Raw genomic sequence first — 12,755 nt, forward strand, 5'->3', positions numbered from 1 at the left:
AAAAAAGAAAGAAAGAAAGTAGCAAATTATCTCTTGCACACAGCATGGAAAAAGAAAAAATAGCCTAACTTATTTTCTTGTGTAAAATCACATCTTCTTATTACAGTAAAAGCTTAAAAGAGTTAAAACCATGAACAAATCACATTTGTGTTCTGCTCACAGATAACAATTATAGGTTAAACATTATAAACATTTATGTGAACTCATGAAGTGTAGAAGTCAACAAACAAGAAAGTGAGTACTTCACTTACCTTTGAAATGTTACTTGATCGACTTGCAGATCGCCCTGGGGATTTTTCATTCTGAAAAATAAAATTGGAAACATTAATTAAAAGAAGGTATGGCACTTTCACCATACTGTACCACTGAGAAGAGAAACCACAGCACAAGGAAATTTGTGAATGCTCTCTATATTGTTTTGACTAATACACATACTAATTGCTTACACAGAATGCTTTTTTCTTTTATGAAATCATTTCTCTCATATATATTAGTGTACTTTAAAAATGCTTCAATTAATATCTGAGTATTAATCAGGTTACAAGTATTTGTTTCCAGGAAATAATTATTTCTCCAGAAAAATTTTTGAAATTCTTTGAAAGTAAAATTAGACAGTAAAAGTGTAGTCTACTATTTCCCCTTTTGCCCTTGCAACTAGGAAATTTTGAGTAAATTCTGGTTTTCAACATCATTGAATATTCTGTGCTGGGTATATGGTATATACATCCACCTTGTATTCTTCTAAACTGCCTTTTATTTATTTTTTGTTATTTTACATACTTTGAAATTAAAACATTTACTTTTTAAAATTTAGGATGCTTCTGGTTATATATTTTTAAATTAAAACTTAAAACTTTTATAAATATTTATATCCTCAGTTATTTCCTCTTAAAGAATTTTTTATTTAAAAGAAAAGAGGCATGAAAAAAGCTTTTGAATAAATGTTTTTTTAAAAGGTCATATAATTTTAAAGTAGAAATGAACCTTAAGTAGCTGGGCCCTCCCGATTGAAGCCCAGAGACATTGTGTTCCTGAAAATTATATAGCTACTTTTTCTACTCTACCAATTATGTGCTGATGGATAATCAACTGGAAAAATCAGACTTTATAAGCGTTGTGCATTTTACATGTAGAAAGAGATCAAAGATCAAAGTACACCTCTACTTCTGTAGAGAAAATGTTGTTGGAAGAATCAATTCTGAATACTAGAAGTTTATAAAGGATCTGACATACCATTGTCATTGAAATAATTTACCAATGTAAGAATTCCTTTTGTTTTTTTTTTTTTAACTTCTGGACTCAGCCCCAAAGTGGGCCTGAGTAGGCAACTGCAATGCATCTTGACATAGGTCATTTTTGAGAACTAAGTTGCTATAACAACCCGTGGGGCTGAAATTGCCCATGATGACTACTCGAGACAGTTTTACAGACACAGTGATGACAGGATACGTCAGATGTGTTATTGCAGAAAAACACTGGCTGCATTCACTGCGAACTGTCACTGTGTCATGTGCAGGCTTACAGATATTCCAGCTGAACAGTACTTTTTCCTTTACATGCAATATCCATCTCATACAACCACTGATGTCACTGTGGAGTATGTTATTACAGACCGAGATGAGTCACAATGATACAGTTAGTTACACCTCATAACAGCCCCATGCTCCAGCTGGAAATTAATGTGTATACGACCGCAGACAGTCTTCCCTGATTAGCTCCGCTGGTGTTGGAGAGAGGCACTTTTCTACTGACATCTCAACTCCTCTTCTAGAGACTAGAAAACAAAATCAATCCATCTTTCCTTCACAGTGAAATTTAGGATTTTGCCACATTATTGTGTAGGACAGAGTCGCATAATATAATAGGCTTTGGGAGAGACTGGTAGCAGTGGTTATTTTGTTATGTTTTCTATATTTACATGACATTTGAGAACATGATTAAGAACTAGAATTGAAAGGTGCTGCCACGGGAATCACGCAAAATAAGAAATTTAATTTTGCATAGGATTACTTAATTTTTCAAACTAAATGGGACTTCATGATGTTTTGAGATAAGACAAGAAAGGCCAGATTCACTTTACAATGTGTGAGTTCACCACACAGTTATAATAAGAATATTATTTCCACACTCTCTACCAGCATCTGCCAGTCTAATGGGGGAAAAGCATCTGATTGATGATTTAATACTTCAAAGGATTTTTTAACTTGAAATGGATTGGCTTTATTTTCTCCCAATATAAGGTCAGGCATTGAAATAAACAAACTTAGGCAAACGTTAACATTTTTGCCATGGCTACGTTCTCTATTGTTTCTATACCAGTACATGGAAGAGGAAAGTGCGTCAGAAAAGTTAACATGTGGGAGGACAGTGGTGTACGCTATGCTGTGCTGGCAGTGATGTAAAGTGAGAGACTGCCTTGCAATGAGAACTCTGGTGATGTGCTAGTTCTGGCAGGAGTACACTGTTTGACATTCCTGGACTTCAATTTCCTCATTGTAAAATCGGGGAGATAATATCTTGGAAATCTGTGTAAGGAACAAATGAGTTATAAATGAAAACATTTTATAAATTGTGAAGTTATGATATTTCCATTATAATACACAGGTAAAAGAAACACTAAAAGAGCTTTCTTTAAAAATCATGGTGATCATCATAGGTCACTGTACACTTTTTTTTTTTTTACATAAACATCTTATTTTCTGTATCTTGCAATTCTGCCTTTGATTCTGGCACATAAAATTTAAAAATTAAAAATTAAATCATTCTCTGCCCAGGGGGATTAAGAAAATTGGTTTGCCTTGCTTTTGAAGCAAAGCACCAGAAACACTTCCTCTCTTGGAAAACGTCCAAAGCAATCTGTCCAATTTGCTACTAATTAATTGGGTGGCGTATCCCATTACTATTGCAATGTCATATTCTTCTTTGCAGATTAGTCAATATGGTTGTCATACCTCATTACAATCAGTTTAACTACTTTACCTTAGATTAAAAATAAGCTGTCTCAGAATCTAATATAACTTACTGGCACCCAAATTATAGTGACTTTGTAGGTCAATAAAAGTTGGAAGCAACAAGAGTTCCTAACAAGTCTGTGTGGAATGGATGCGATCATTAAGCAGTAATGTTGGATTTCAGCATGTCATTCACAGTATACAGACAGGGAGAGAGACTTCCAGTTTCATAAGTTTTATTGAAAATATTTTCAAGAAGTTTCTAATTTTTGATTTGCCATGAATGTGTCTGATATTAATAGTTCTGTTTTGTGATGATTATTGTTTTTCAAAGTTGATCCTACTAAACATGGTTGGATTCTTTTTACTAGCAAGGAAAAATGATTACCAAATGAGAAAATCATTACCAAGTTTTGTTATAATGAATTTTTAATGTTAGACTCTAAGGAAAGTGACACAGTTCCTTTAAAACGAAGTGGTCTGTCCTAACAATACACAACACGACTGGACATGTATGAATCTAGGTATAAACTTTCTGTATACTATGTCATTGACTGAGGGACACAACAAAGCTTAAAAAAGTTTTTTTAATGTAACCTGAAAAAAAGTAAATATTTCTGCAGAAAAAAAACACACTAAGATATTCTTACAGAGACCACTAATCTGATATGCTGCAATTTTATTCCCCCTTTTTTTCAGGTTAAAAATTCCAAGTATTTGAAAGGAGAAAATAAGGTAATTTGGAGGGTCATCTGAACAATTTTAAGTTGACAATAGATCAATTTTTGCTAGGGTAATTATAATTTGGAATAGAAGAAAAGTCTTAAACAATGTGGTTTGTAAATAAAAAATAAGCAAGGCCATAGGGAAATTGAATACTGCAATAAAATTTGATTAAAAGATATATAAAAAATCTCATGCCTATTAAGTGATAAACATTTAATGTCTATGAAACATTTAAAAATTATTTGACCTTAAATAATACTTTAACAAATATGGCCAAGTAGAGACTTTACAGGGTCTTTTTTTTCAATACTGAGCCAATACGATTAGAAATCCAATTTTGAAAAGTGACTCATAAGTCTTAATTGCCTGAAAATTAACTAAGATACTTTTATATAATACTTGGTCCAAAGGAATGAAAACTCTGAAATAGAGCCAGAAGCTATATAATATATAATATTAAAACCTATAGCATATTGCAAAAGCTGTATTCATATCAAAGTTTATAACTGTAAATGTTTTCATTATTAAAGAACACAAGAATGTAATAAAAGAAACATAAAAGCTAAAACTAATTAAATTGATTTAAGTTAGAGAAAGGATAAAAAGATTTTCTTAAAGAAAGTCTTTGAAAATAATTGCAAAATAGATGAACTTCCCATAAGACTTATTAAGGGAAAGAGAGAACAAAAAAAATGACATGAGAAATGATACATAATCATAGACACAAAAAACTATATAAAAAGAATGCTACATGTAACATTATTGCAACAAATATGAAAACCTAGAGGAAATACATTATATTTCAGTAAAGCAAAAACTCCCAGAATTTGTTCAAGAAAAAGAGAAAAACATAAGATAGTTAATCAAGGAAATATTCAAAAAGTAAATAAAAGTCTATATGCTCCTAACATGGATAAGGGCATGCTGATTTTACAACTGAGCTGTATTTTACTTTAAGGAACACATAATTCCAATATTATGTATACTATTATTGTCATAGAAACATAAATTTCCCTAATCCATATTATTAACATGGCATAAATGAAACTTCAAATGTGTTAAGACAGTACTCACAACCCCACCAAAAAAAACCAGTAGGAAAAAAAAAGGAAAAAGAAAATGGTGCTCTGCTTTCATTTGGAACTACAGATGCAGAAAATATTAAAAATTAGTGTATATTTTGATAGTAGCATATATCTTTGATACATGAGCAGTGTATCACTAAAATTCCCCAAGAATAGAATAAATAGAATTTACTTATTTCAGGTTTTAAAACCTCAGGACACCTGTCAACATAATCCATTAGATTAATACATTGAAAGAGACAAACATTATGATTTTATAACTAAATTCTGAAAAGATATTTGACAAACTTTGGCAGTCTTATTCTAACATAAGCTGTAAGTAAAACAAGAATTGAAGGAAACCCCTTATAGTAATAAAGACAATATTCTAAAAGACACTACGAGATATAATTCTAATTGTTAAAATACAGAAACTACAAAAATTATAGAACCTCTATTAGGGGTGCTTGCTATAATTATTCAACTTGTTTTAGAGTTTTTAGCAAATATAACAAGGAAATGGAGTATTTGGTAGAAAAAGTGTTGAAAAAGAAGCAATAAAACAATCTTTTCTTATTAATGACATAACATCTTAGAAATCCCAAGTGTCTCTGGTTAAGAAACAAAACTACTGCAGCTAATTAGACTTTAGTACAGTACTTAGATACATGACAATTAGATAATGGCAGCGTCTACTAGGTTTCCTAAAATCCATTATCTCTTGCTTGTGCATTAATGGAATAATAACTGAATATACACCTTCACAGTGGCATTATATCTCCCAGCCTTCCTTTGGTTATAGGTTGCCTAAGGTCAAATTTCCTCCAATGAGATGTGACCAGAACTAATAATTGTCAGTTTCCTGCCTGTCACATGAATCTCCCATACAATTTCTTACATGCTTTTCTTCCTACTGCTCTATGCTGGGATGGAAACTATCAGGGCAAGACAGAAGGCCACGAATCAAAGATGGTAGAGCTGAATTCTTGTGGGTCTTTGAGTGACCACATAATGAAAAGCTTCTGCCAACTTGGAGTACATACTCTAAACTCTCATCAGAGAGGAAAAAAAGTGTATTTCTTGTGAGCCATTACATTTTTGATTTATTTATTATAATATTGTGTCTATCCTAATGGAAACACTATAAAATCAATAGCTTTCTCTTAGCAATAAATATCCAGAAATGTAATAACAAAAATAAAAACCATAAAACACTTAGGAATAAACTTAACAAGGACATGAAATTTTATTTGAAAATATATTCTATAAAATATTACTGAGGAGTGTAAATTGTGATCTGAACAAAGTACCATACTTTGATGGGAAGATAATTTTCTAATATATAAACCCTCTACAAATTGACATATTAGTAGAATGTAGTTCCAATTGAATCGCCAATAGAATTTATTTCTTGTTTTCTGGAGAAGAAAGGAGGTAGATAAAATGATCTTAAAAAACAATGACCTTAAAGAACTTATACATAAAAAGAAATACCTGAGAATAGCCAAGAAAATAATGAAAAAAAGGAGAGCTTTTTATGCTAGGCATTGCACATATTAAAAGTCACTATCATTAAGTCAATATGGTATTGGCATAGAAATTAACCGAAAGATCAGTGTAATCAAGAATAGAAAATCCAGAAATAGATGTAAGAATCTCACATATAAAAATTATTTCCAGTCAGTATTGAGGATAGTTGATGCAATAAATGTTGCGGGACAACTGGCTACCTCTGTAGAAGAAAAAGCCAGACCTCTATCACTTAGCATGTATAATCATGGAGTCCTGATGGAACAATGTCTTAAATGTTAAAGATTGAAAAAACTTTGAAATAAGTCTAAATTATGAATTCAGTCTTGGGGTGGGCAAGATTTACATAGCTAAGACACGAACCAGAAACTATATGGCATTGGTATATTTGATTATCCTCTGTCTAGAAAAATACAAAAAATTAAAGTGAGTAAACAATTGTGTTAGTAAACAATGAAACACAAAAGACTGATAAAGTTTAATTTCTAGAATATGCAAAGTGGTTTTGTCTATTCACAAGAGAGACAACAGAAAGGAACCAAATAGAAAACATAAATGAGCAAGAGATAGAAACAGAAATTCACAAAAAAAGGAACTACATATTGTCAATAAATATATGGCAAGATGCTCAAAATCATGAGCAGTCAGAAAAATGTAAATTAAAGTAGCAACAAGACATCACTTTTTACTCATCATGCTGAAAAAATTTAAGAGTGATAGCTTTTGTTGCTGATGGCAATAGGAAGAATGAATACTCTTAAAAATGCTAGTAGAAATGTGATTTTCTTCCACAACATCATTGAAAAAACATCTGGCAACATATATTGAAATTAAAAATATCACTTCATGCAGTAATTTCACCCTTGGGAATCTCTCCCAGAGAAATACAAGCACTATACATAAAAATATGTGAATGAGGACACTTAATATACAACTCTGTTTTGAACTAAAAAATAAATAAATAAATAAAATAAATAAAAAGAATCCTAGCAATAAAGATGGGACAGTTGTTAAATGTCTCAAAGTTTTAAACCCACTCTTCTAGCTTCTGTTCTGGGCTGGAACTCCACAAACCACTTTTCTGTTGTGTCATCTGACTCCCTTATAAGCTCTGCTTATTGGGGAGTGGGCGTTGAGGGGGGGCACAGGGAAACTAGAAGGCTAGAAAAGGAAAACAGGATTTGCTCCATCTATTTGATTTCTATACGCTTCTTGTGTTTGCATCATCCTAGAAATGCTTCTTCACCCTGGGAGTTAGTTGCAATCCCCTCCTGTAGCAGCAGCTGACAGCTAGATACACGGTTTCTAACGCCCTCAGAAACAGGTTCATTGCACTCTTTTCAAGACCAGCTGGTGGATTCTTAGAATTCTAAGAGGTTTGAGTTCCAGTTCCATGGGGCCCTCCTCCAAGCTTTTAATAATGTTAATTTCTTTCCCCTGTTCACTCAGACCTAGGGAGGATGGCTGCTTCCTACAATTCCTGTCTTTGTAACATCTTTGTGTCCTCATTTTTTTCCTTTCAGTTACCTAGTTAATGATCTTTTACAGCCAAGGAATATATCTTTATACTAAATTATCTGTGTTAAAACAAAAGGCGTCATTTATCCCTCTTGACTAACAGAATAAACAATGCTCATCAATAAAGAATTGTGAAGTAATTTATAGTAGAGCCAAACCTTGAAAATATCATGCAGTCACAAAAAATGAATTGAATCTCTGGCATTTGAGAGATTTCCATAAGATAACTTCGAGAGTGCAAAGTAAAATAAGAAGTGATAAAATATGATTCTTTTTAAAACATACCAGGACAGAACCTCTATAAGTATATATGCATGTGCATGTTTGTGTATAGACATTCAGTAGTATATGACTGTATGAGCATGGAAAAAGTCATGGAAAATTATGCAAAAACTATATTAACATGAATTATTGGGTAGAGCGGTGGGAGGAAGGAAGAGAGTCCAGCAGGAGGGGAATGAAGAAAAGAGAGGAGATGGGGGGCAGGGAATCTTAAAAAGCAAAAGAGAATGTTAGAGCTCTGTTTATGTAAAATTATATATGGTTATGATGTGCATACAGAAATTATAATGCAAATATGAGGTTATATCTTTATTGGCAAATGGTAATGTTCATGATATATTGTTAAGGTAACAAAGTTATAGAAAAATTTGTAGAGGACAATTCCATTTCTTTAAAAATAATGAAATAGATTACATATAGAGAGTGATTCCATTTCTTTAAAAACAAACAGAACTCCTATATATGTCTACATATTTACAGATGTATGTTTGACTGAGTAGAAATATATTAATCTAATCTTGGCTATTAACACTGCAATCTATGCACAATGGTTACCTTTAGTCCTTAGCGTGGTGGGATTGAAGGAAAGCAGGCAGGCCCATGGGAATAGTCTAGCCTTTTTCTTTAAACAACTTTGTGTATAAAGTTTTAGTTGTTTTAGGCCAGGCAAGCTGGTTCATACCTGTAATCCCAGCACTTTGGGAGGCCAAGATGGGAAGACAGCTTGAGCCCAGGAGTTCAAGACCAACCTGGGCAACACAGTGAGACCTCATCTCTAATTTTAAAAAATAAAAAGAAATTAAATTTAAAAAGTTTACTTGTTTTTTATAATCTTTTAAACAATAGAGCATCTAATTAAGAAACTCTGAAAAACAAAAATGGCAAAATTAGCCTTACTCAACAGAGTGTATATCATAAAGGTATATCTATGTGTGTTGTATGTATGTGTATGTAATCAAAAAGAGCTGCAAGAAACAGTTAATGTTTATATTCTCCAAGACGATACAGGACCTGGAATATAAAGGCACTAAATTATTTATTTAGTCAAGTGGGATTGGTGGAAATATCACAAGATTTGTAGTTACAACACTTGCATTAGAATTGCAGCTTCATAACTAACCATGTGATGGTAAGAAAATCACGGGCCTTCTCTACCTCTAACTTGCTGAACTTGCAAAATGAGTATAAAGACCCTTGCATGTTTACCTCATAGAGTTTCTGTTGAAGCAAACATGGTAAACTTTGGAAAAGTATATTTCAAATTGTAAAGCACTGTATAAATATAAACTAGGATTATTAAATTTAGATGTGCTAGAAAGATAATAAGGACAATTGCTTGTAAGTTGCCACATTTATTATTAAATTTTGCACTACATAGAATTTTCTACAAACACTCCAAATTTTCTTAAAAATAAACTTATCATTCCCTAAATATCAAATTTAATGGGTAAACTTGCTAATCTCTTTATCTAACTTCAGGATCACTATGAAAAGTCTAGCAATTGTGACCAGAAGGCTATTTTAAAGGTACTTCTATACACCCCTTAGGACTTTTCCCTAAGTACAAGGCCAATACTTTGAAAAGTGGTGACCATTCAAAACTATCCTATAAAAAGACAGATATCACAACAAACCATCTGAATTTTGGTACAGGTATTACATTGGTGCAAAATAATTTCTGTTTTTGCCATTACAGTCAATGGCAAAACCGCAATTACTTTTGCACCAACATAATATATTATGTACTTACACATTTATTAATCATGACCATGAATATAAGTTGTATTTATAATTGGGCAGCCCAAACAATTGCATTGGCTACGAAATAATATAAAAAATATCTAAAGAAGAGCTCTCTTTTCTCCCTAAAAAATATTATTCAAAAGCATGTCCTTGCTTTACACACTTATAAAAGACTCTCTACTGATAAATGACTTGCCATTCTGAACAAGTTAGTAATTGTAATTCCTAGGAGGAGAACCAAAGACTTTTGTTTTTTTAAGTCTGCACATTCTTGTACTGAAAATGTTTCAAATGGACTCTAATTTAGGTGAAAAGAAAAAAATATAGTAAAATGATCATTGGCTAAATTGTCAAAGCACCATGGAAAAAGCCTTGAGGACTGAATTCACACATCTTTATAGTTATGAAAGGACAGAAAATAAGGGCATTCAATGATTGCTAAAATGCAGAAGGTGATGATTTTACTTCAATTGCTTGTGTGAAAAGGTGATTACTTTTTTTAAAGCAACATATAAAGTCAGGTTGGCATAAGCTTTTAGTGTAACACTTGTTGAACCTTTATAAACGATGGTATATGGGCAGGTTTATTTTTTCCCAAAATTCTGTTTTATATGACTATGTTCACATGAGAACAAAAAGCTTGCCACACCTCTGGTTGTTTCTTAGATGACCAGAGCTGTGGCAAACTTCTTAATTAATAAGACAAACAGAAGTTTTGTAAACGACATGTATAATTTTTTGTAAATCACACGTCATTGACAAAATCCTTCTCTCACAGTAGTCTTCTTACTTAAGATCACCCAAAGGAAAATCTGCCAGGGGTTTCATTCTGTAAATTTAATTTTCCAAAACAAAATGGAAAGACCCATTGCTCATTAATTAATTGACTGTTCCTTCCTATAAGTGCTTAACATTCCACTGAGTCATAAGATCTTTATTTTTTCTGTTGGAAATCCCAGTTTCAGTAATAATTAAAGTATCATGTTCATTTGCGTTTCAAATGTTATTTTCACAGGTGTGCTAGATGCATCTTCCACCAGTCCGTGTAGATCCATGTCCCACTGTTTGCCACCCTGCTCTTTGCCCAGGAGGCACACCCAGTTGGATCTCACCAAGGCTCCTTTGCTCCTGGCTTTCAGTTTCATTATACTAATGAGAATTAATGCAGAGTCCTGGTAGATTACAAGAATAGAAGAAGGTGAGTTTAGAGTAATTATCCCTTCCTTGAAGGATCACCACAAGCTGACTTTGCCCCACAATTGGAGGTCTCAGTATTTGTCAGGTAGCTTTCTGCAAAAATGCCTCTCTTTCTCTGGGTTCTGGAAAATGCTCCTTCTCCTTGCTTTTTCAAGACTATGGGTGATAACCACCCACTGCATGTATACCACCCATGGGGTATACAACTATCCCTTATATTTTCAATATATTCTGCTCATACTCATTGCAAATTGACTATTAACTCTCCCCAGATTATCCAATTTGGAAATGCTATCTGTTTCTTTCTAGACCCTGATGGATAAAAGTCATCTTTAGTATTGTGTAGTCTTATTATTAATTTTTGCTATTTTTGTCACATTAATATCTTAGTTACTCTGGAGTGACTTAAAAACCTATCAAGTAGGTTTCAAACCACTTTCTGTATAAGAGTTACATTGTTTTCTTCTGTGGGTTTAAGATTGGAGACATGTTTGTAAAACAGACCACACATTATAGACCGACCATGTAAAATCTGCTGCATGGTGGAATGTTTTCATTAGTGTTTTTCATCCTCCATGCTATTAAAAGCACTTTAATGGCCATATATTTTTTAAGACTGTCAGGGAATTTGCAAGCTAGGTTTTTTACTAAATTCTGGAATCGGATTTAAAAGTTCTAAAACCTTCATGGGTCACACACACAAGTGTATGTAGTTGTGCAGTGGCTTTCTTATGAAAAAATAAAAAGTTGTGTTTCAGTGCCAATCTAGACAATGCATCTGTTACCTGGAGGCATAAAATTTAAAAATACTAGATACTTTGTGATTCAAACAAAATAAATGTTTAGGAAAATGTATGATTCCTGTAAAGGTTGGTAATCCATCCTTCATGTAGAAGTGCTTCACTCATTTGTGAGGTCGTTACTTCAAGCCTTTTTGTTCCAGTCTCGTGCCTAACTTCTCTTCTTCCTTCTTACTCCATTATTCAACTCTTTCTTATTCCTCCCTTATGTCAGTAATATATAATAAATGAGATGAAATTTTAATCTTTGGATGTATACATTCTGTTTCTATAAATATTTAGAAATATTATACATACAGAGTTCAGTAGGATTTCTGGCACATATTTCCATAAAGAGCAATAGTTATAAGAAGTGGCTTGAAAACGGAATATTTAACTATTCAACTTCCATGAAAAACCCAATTCTCCATTACACACATAGGAGCCATTCCAAATAAATATGCAATGTAAGTTAAAACACTGTGTGTGCTATATAAATTGCTGTGCAAATACTCTAGCTCCAATTCTATCTATCTTACTGCACTCAAACTTCTTTTAAATAGAAATCCTGGCCACTCATTGTCCATAAATAGCTGTTACTACTAATGAAATCAGTTTGGGGGTGAGTTTACATGTATTATTCTACCACCATTACTTAATAAACTGTTTCTCAATGGAAAAGACTATATTTCAATTACATTTACTCTCTTCAACACAATACCTGCCTGGAATATCACAGATGTTTCATAAATTAAGTAGGACTATAATTCTACATGTTGATTTCAGAGACACATTAGCATAGCCATTCTTTTATTATTATTATTATTATTATACCTTAAGTTTCAGGGTGAAACTAGAAGCATAGTCATTCCTGAGAATAGTAAGTGGGAAGTATATGACAATTAACATGCTATTTTCTTTTTCTTTTTATTCTTTTTTTTTTTTTTTAAGACCGGGTCTTGCTC

The 12,755-nt window shown here is 32.6% G+C and overlaps 1 protein-coding gene across 1 annotated transcript in view; it reads right to left on the reverse strand.

The window, feature by feature from the left end:
- MARCHF1 (membrane associated ring-CH-type finger 1) overlaps positions 1-12,755 on the reverse strand; it is an 861,096-nt gene that overhangs the window by 176,143 nt on the left and 672,198 nt on the right. Inside the window, exon 4 of the mRNA XM_003257921.4 lies at positions 252-302. Coding sequence (XP_003257969.1) covers positions 252-302 — 51 coding nt within the window. The remainder of the gene's footprint in view (positions 1-251; positions 303-12,755) is intronic.

The sequence above is a fragment of the Nomascus leucogenys genome, chromosome 7b, assembly GCF_006542625.1.
Source record: "Nomascus leucogenys isolate Asia chromosome 7b, Asia_NLE_v1, whole genome shotgun sequence".
Lineage (NCBI taxonomy): Eukaryota > Metazoa > Chordata > Mammalia > Primates > Hylobatidae > Nomascus > Nomascus leucogenys.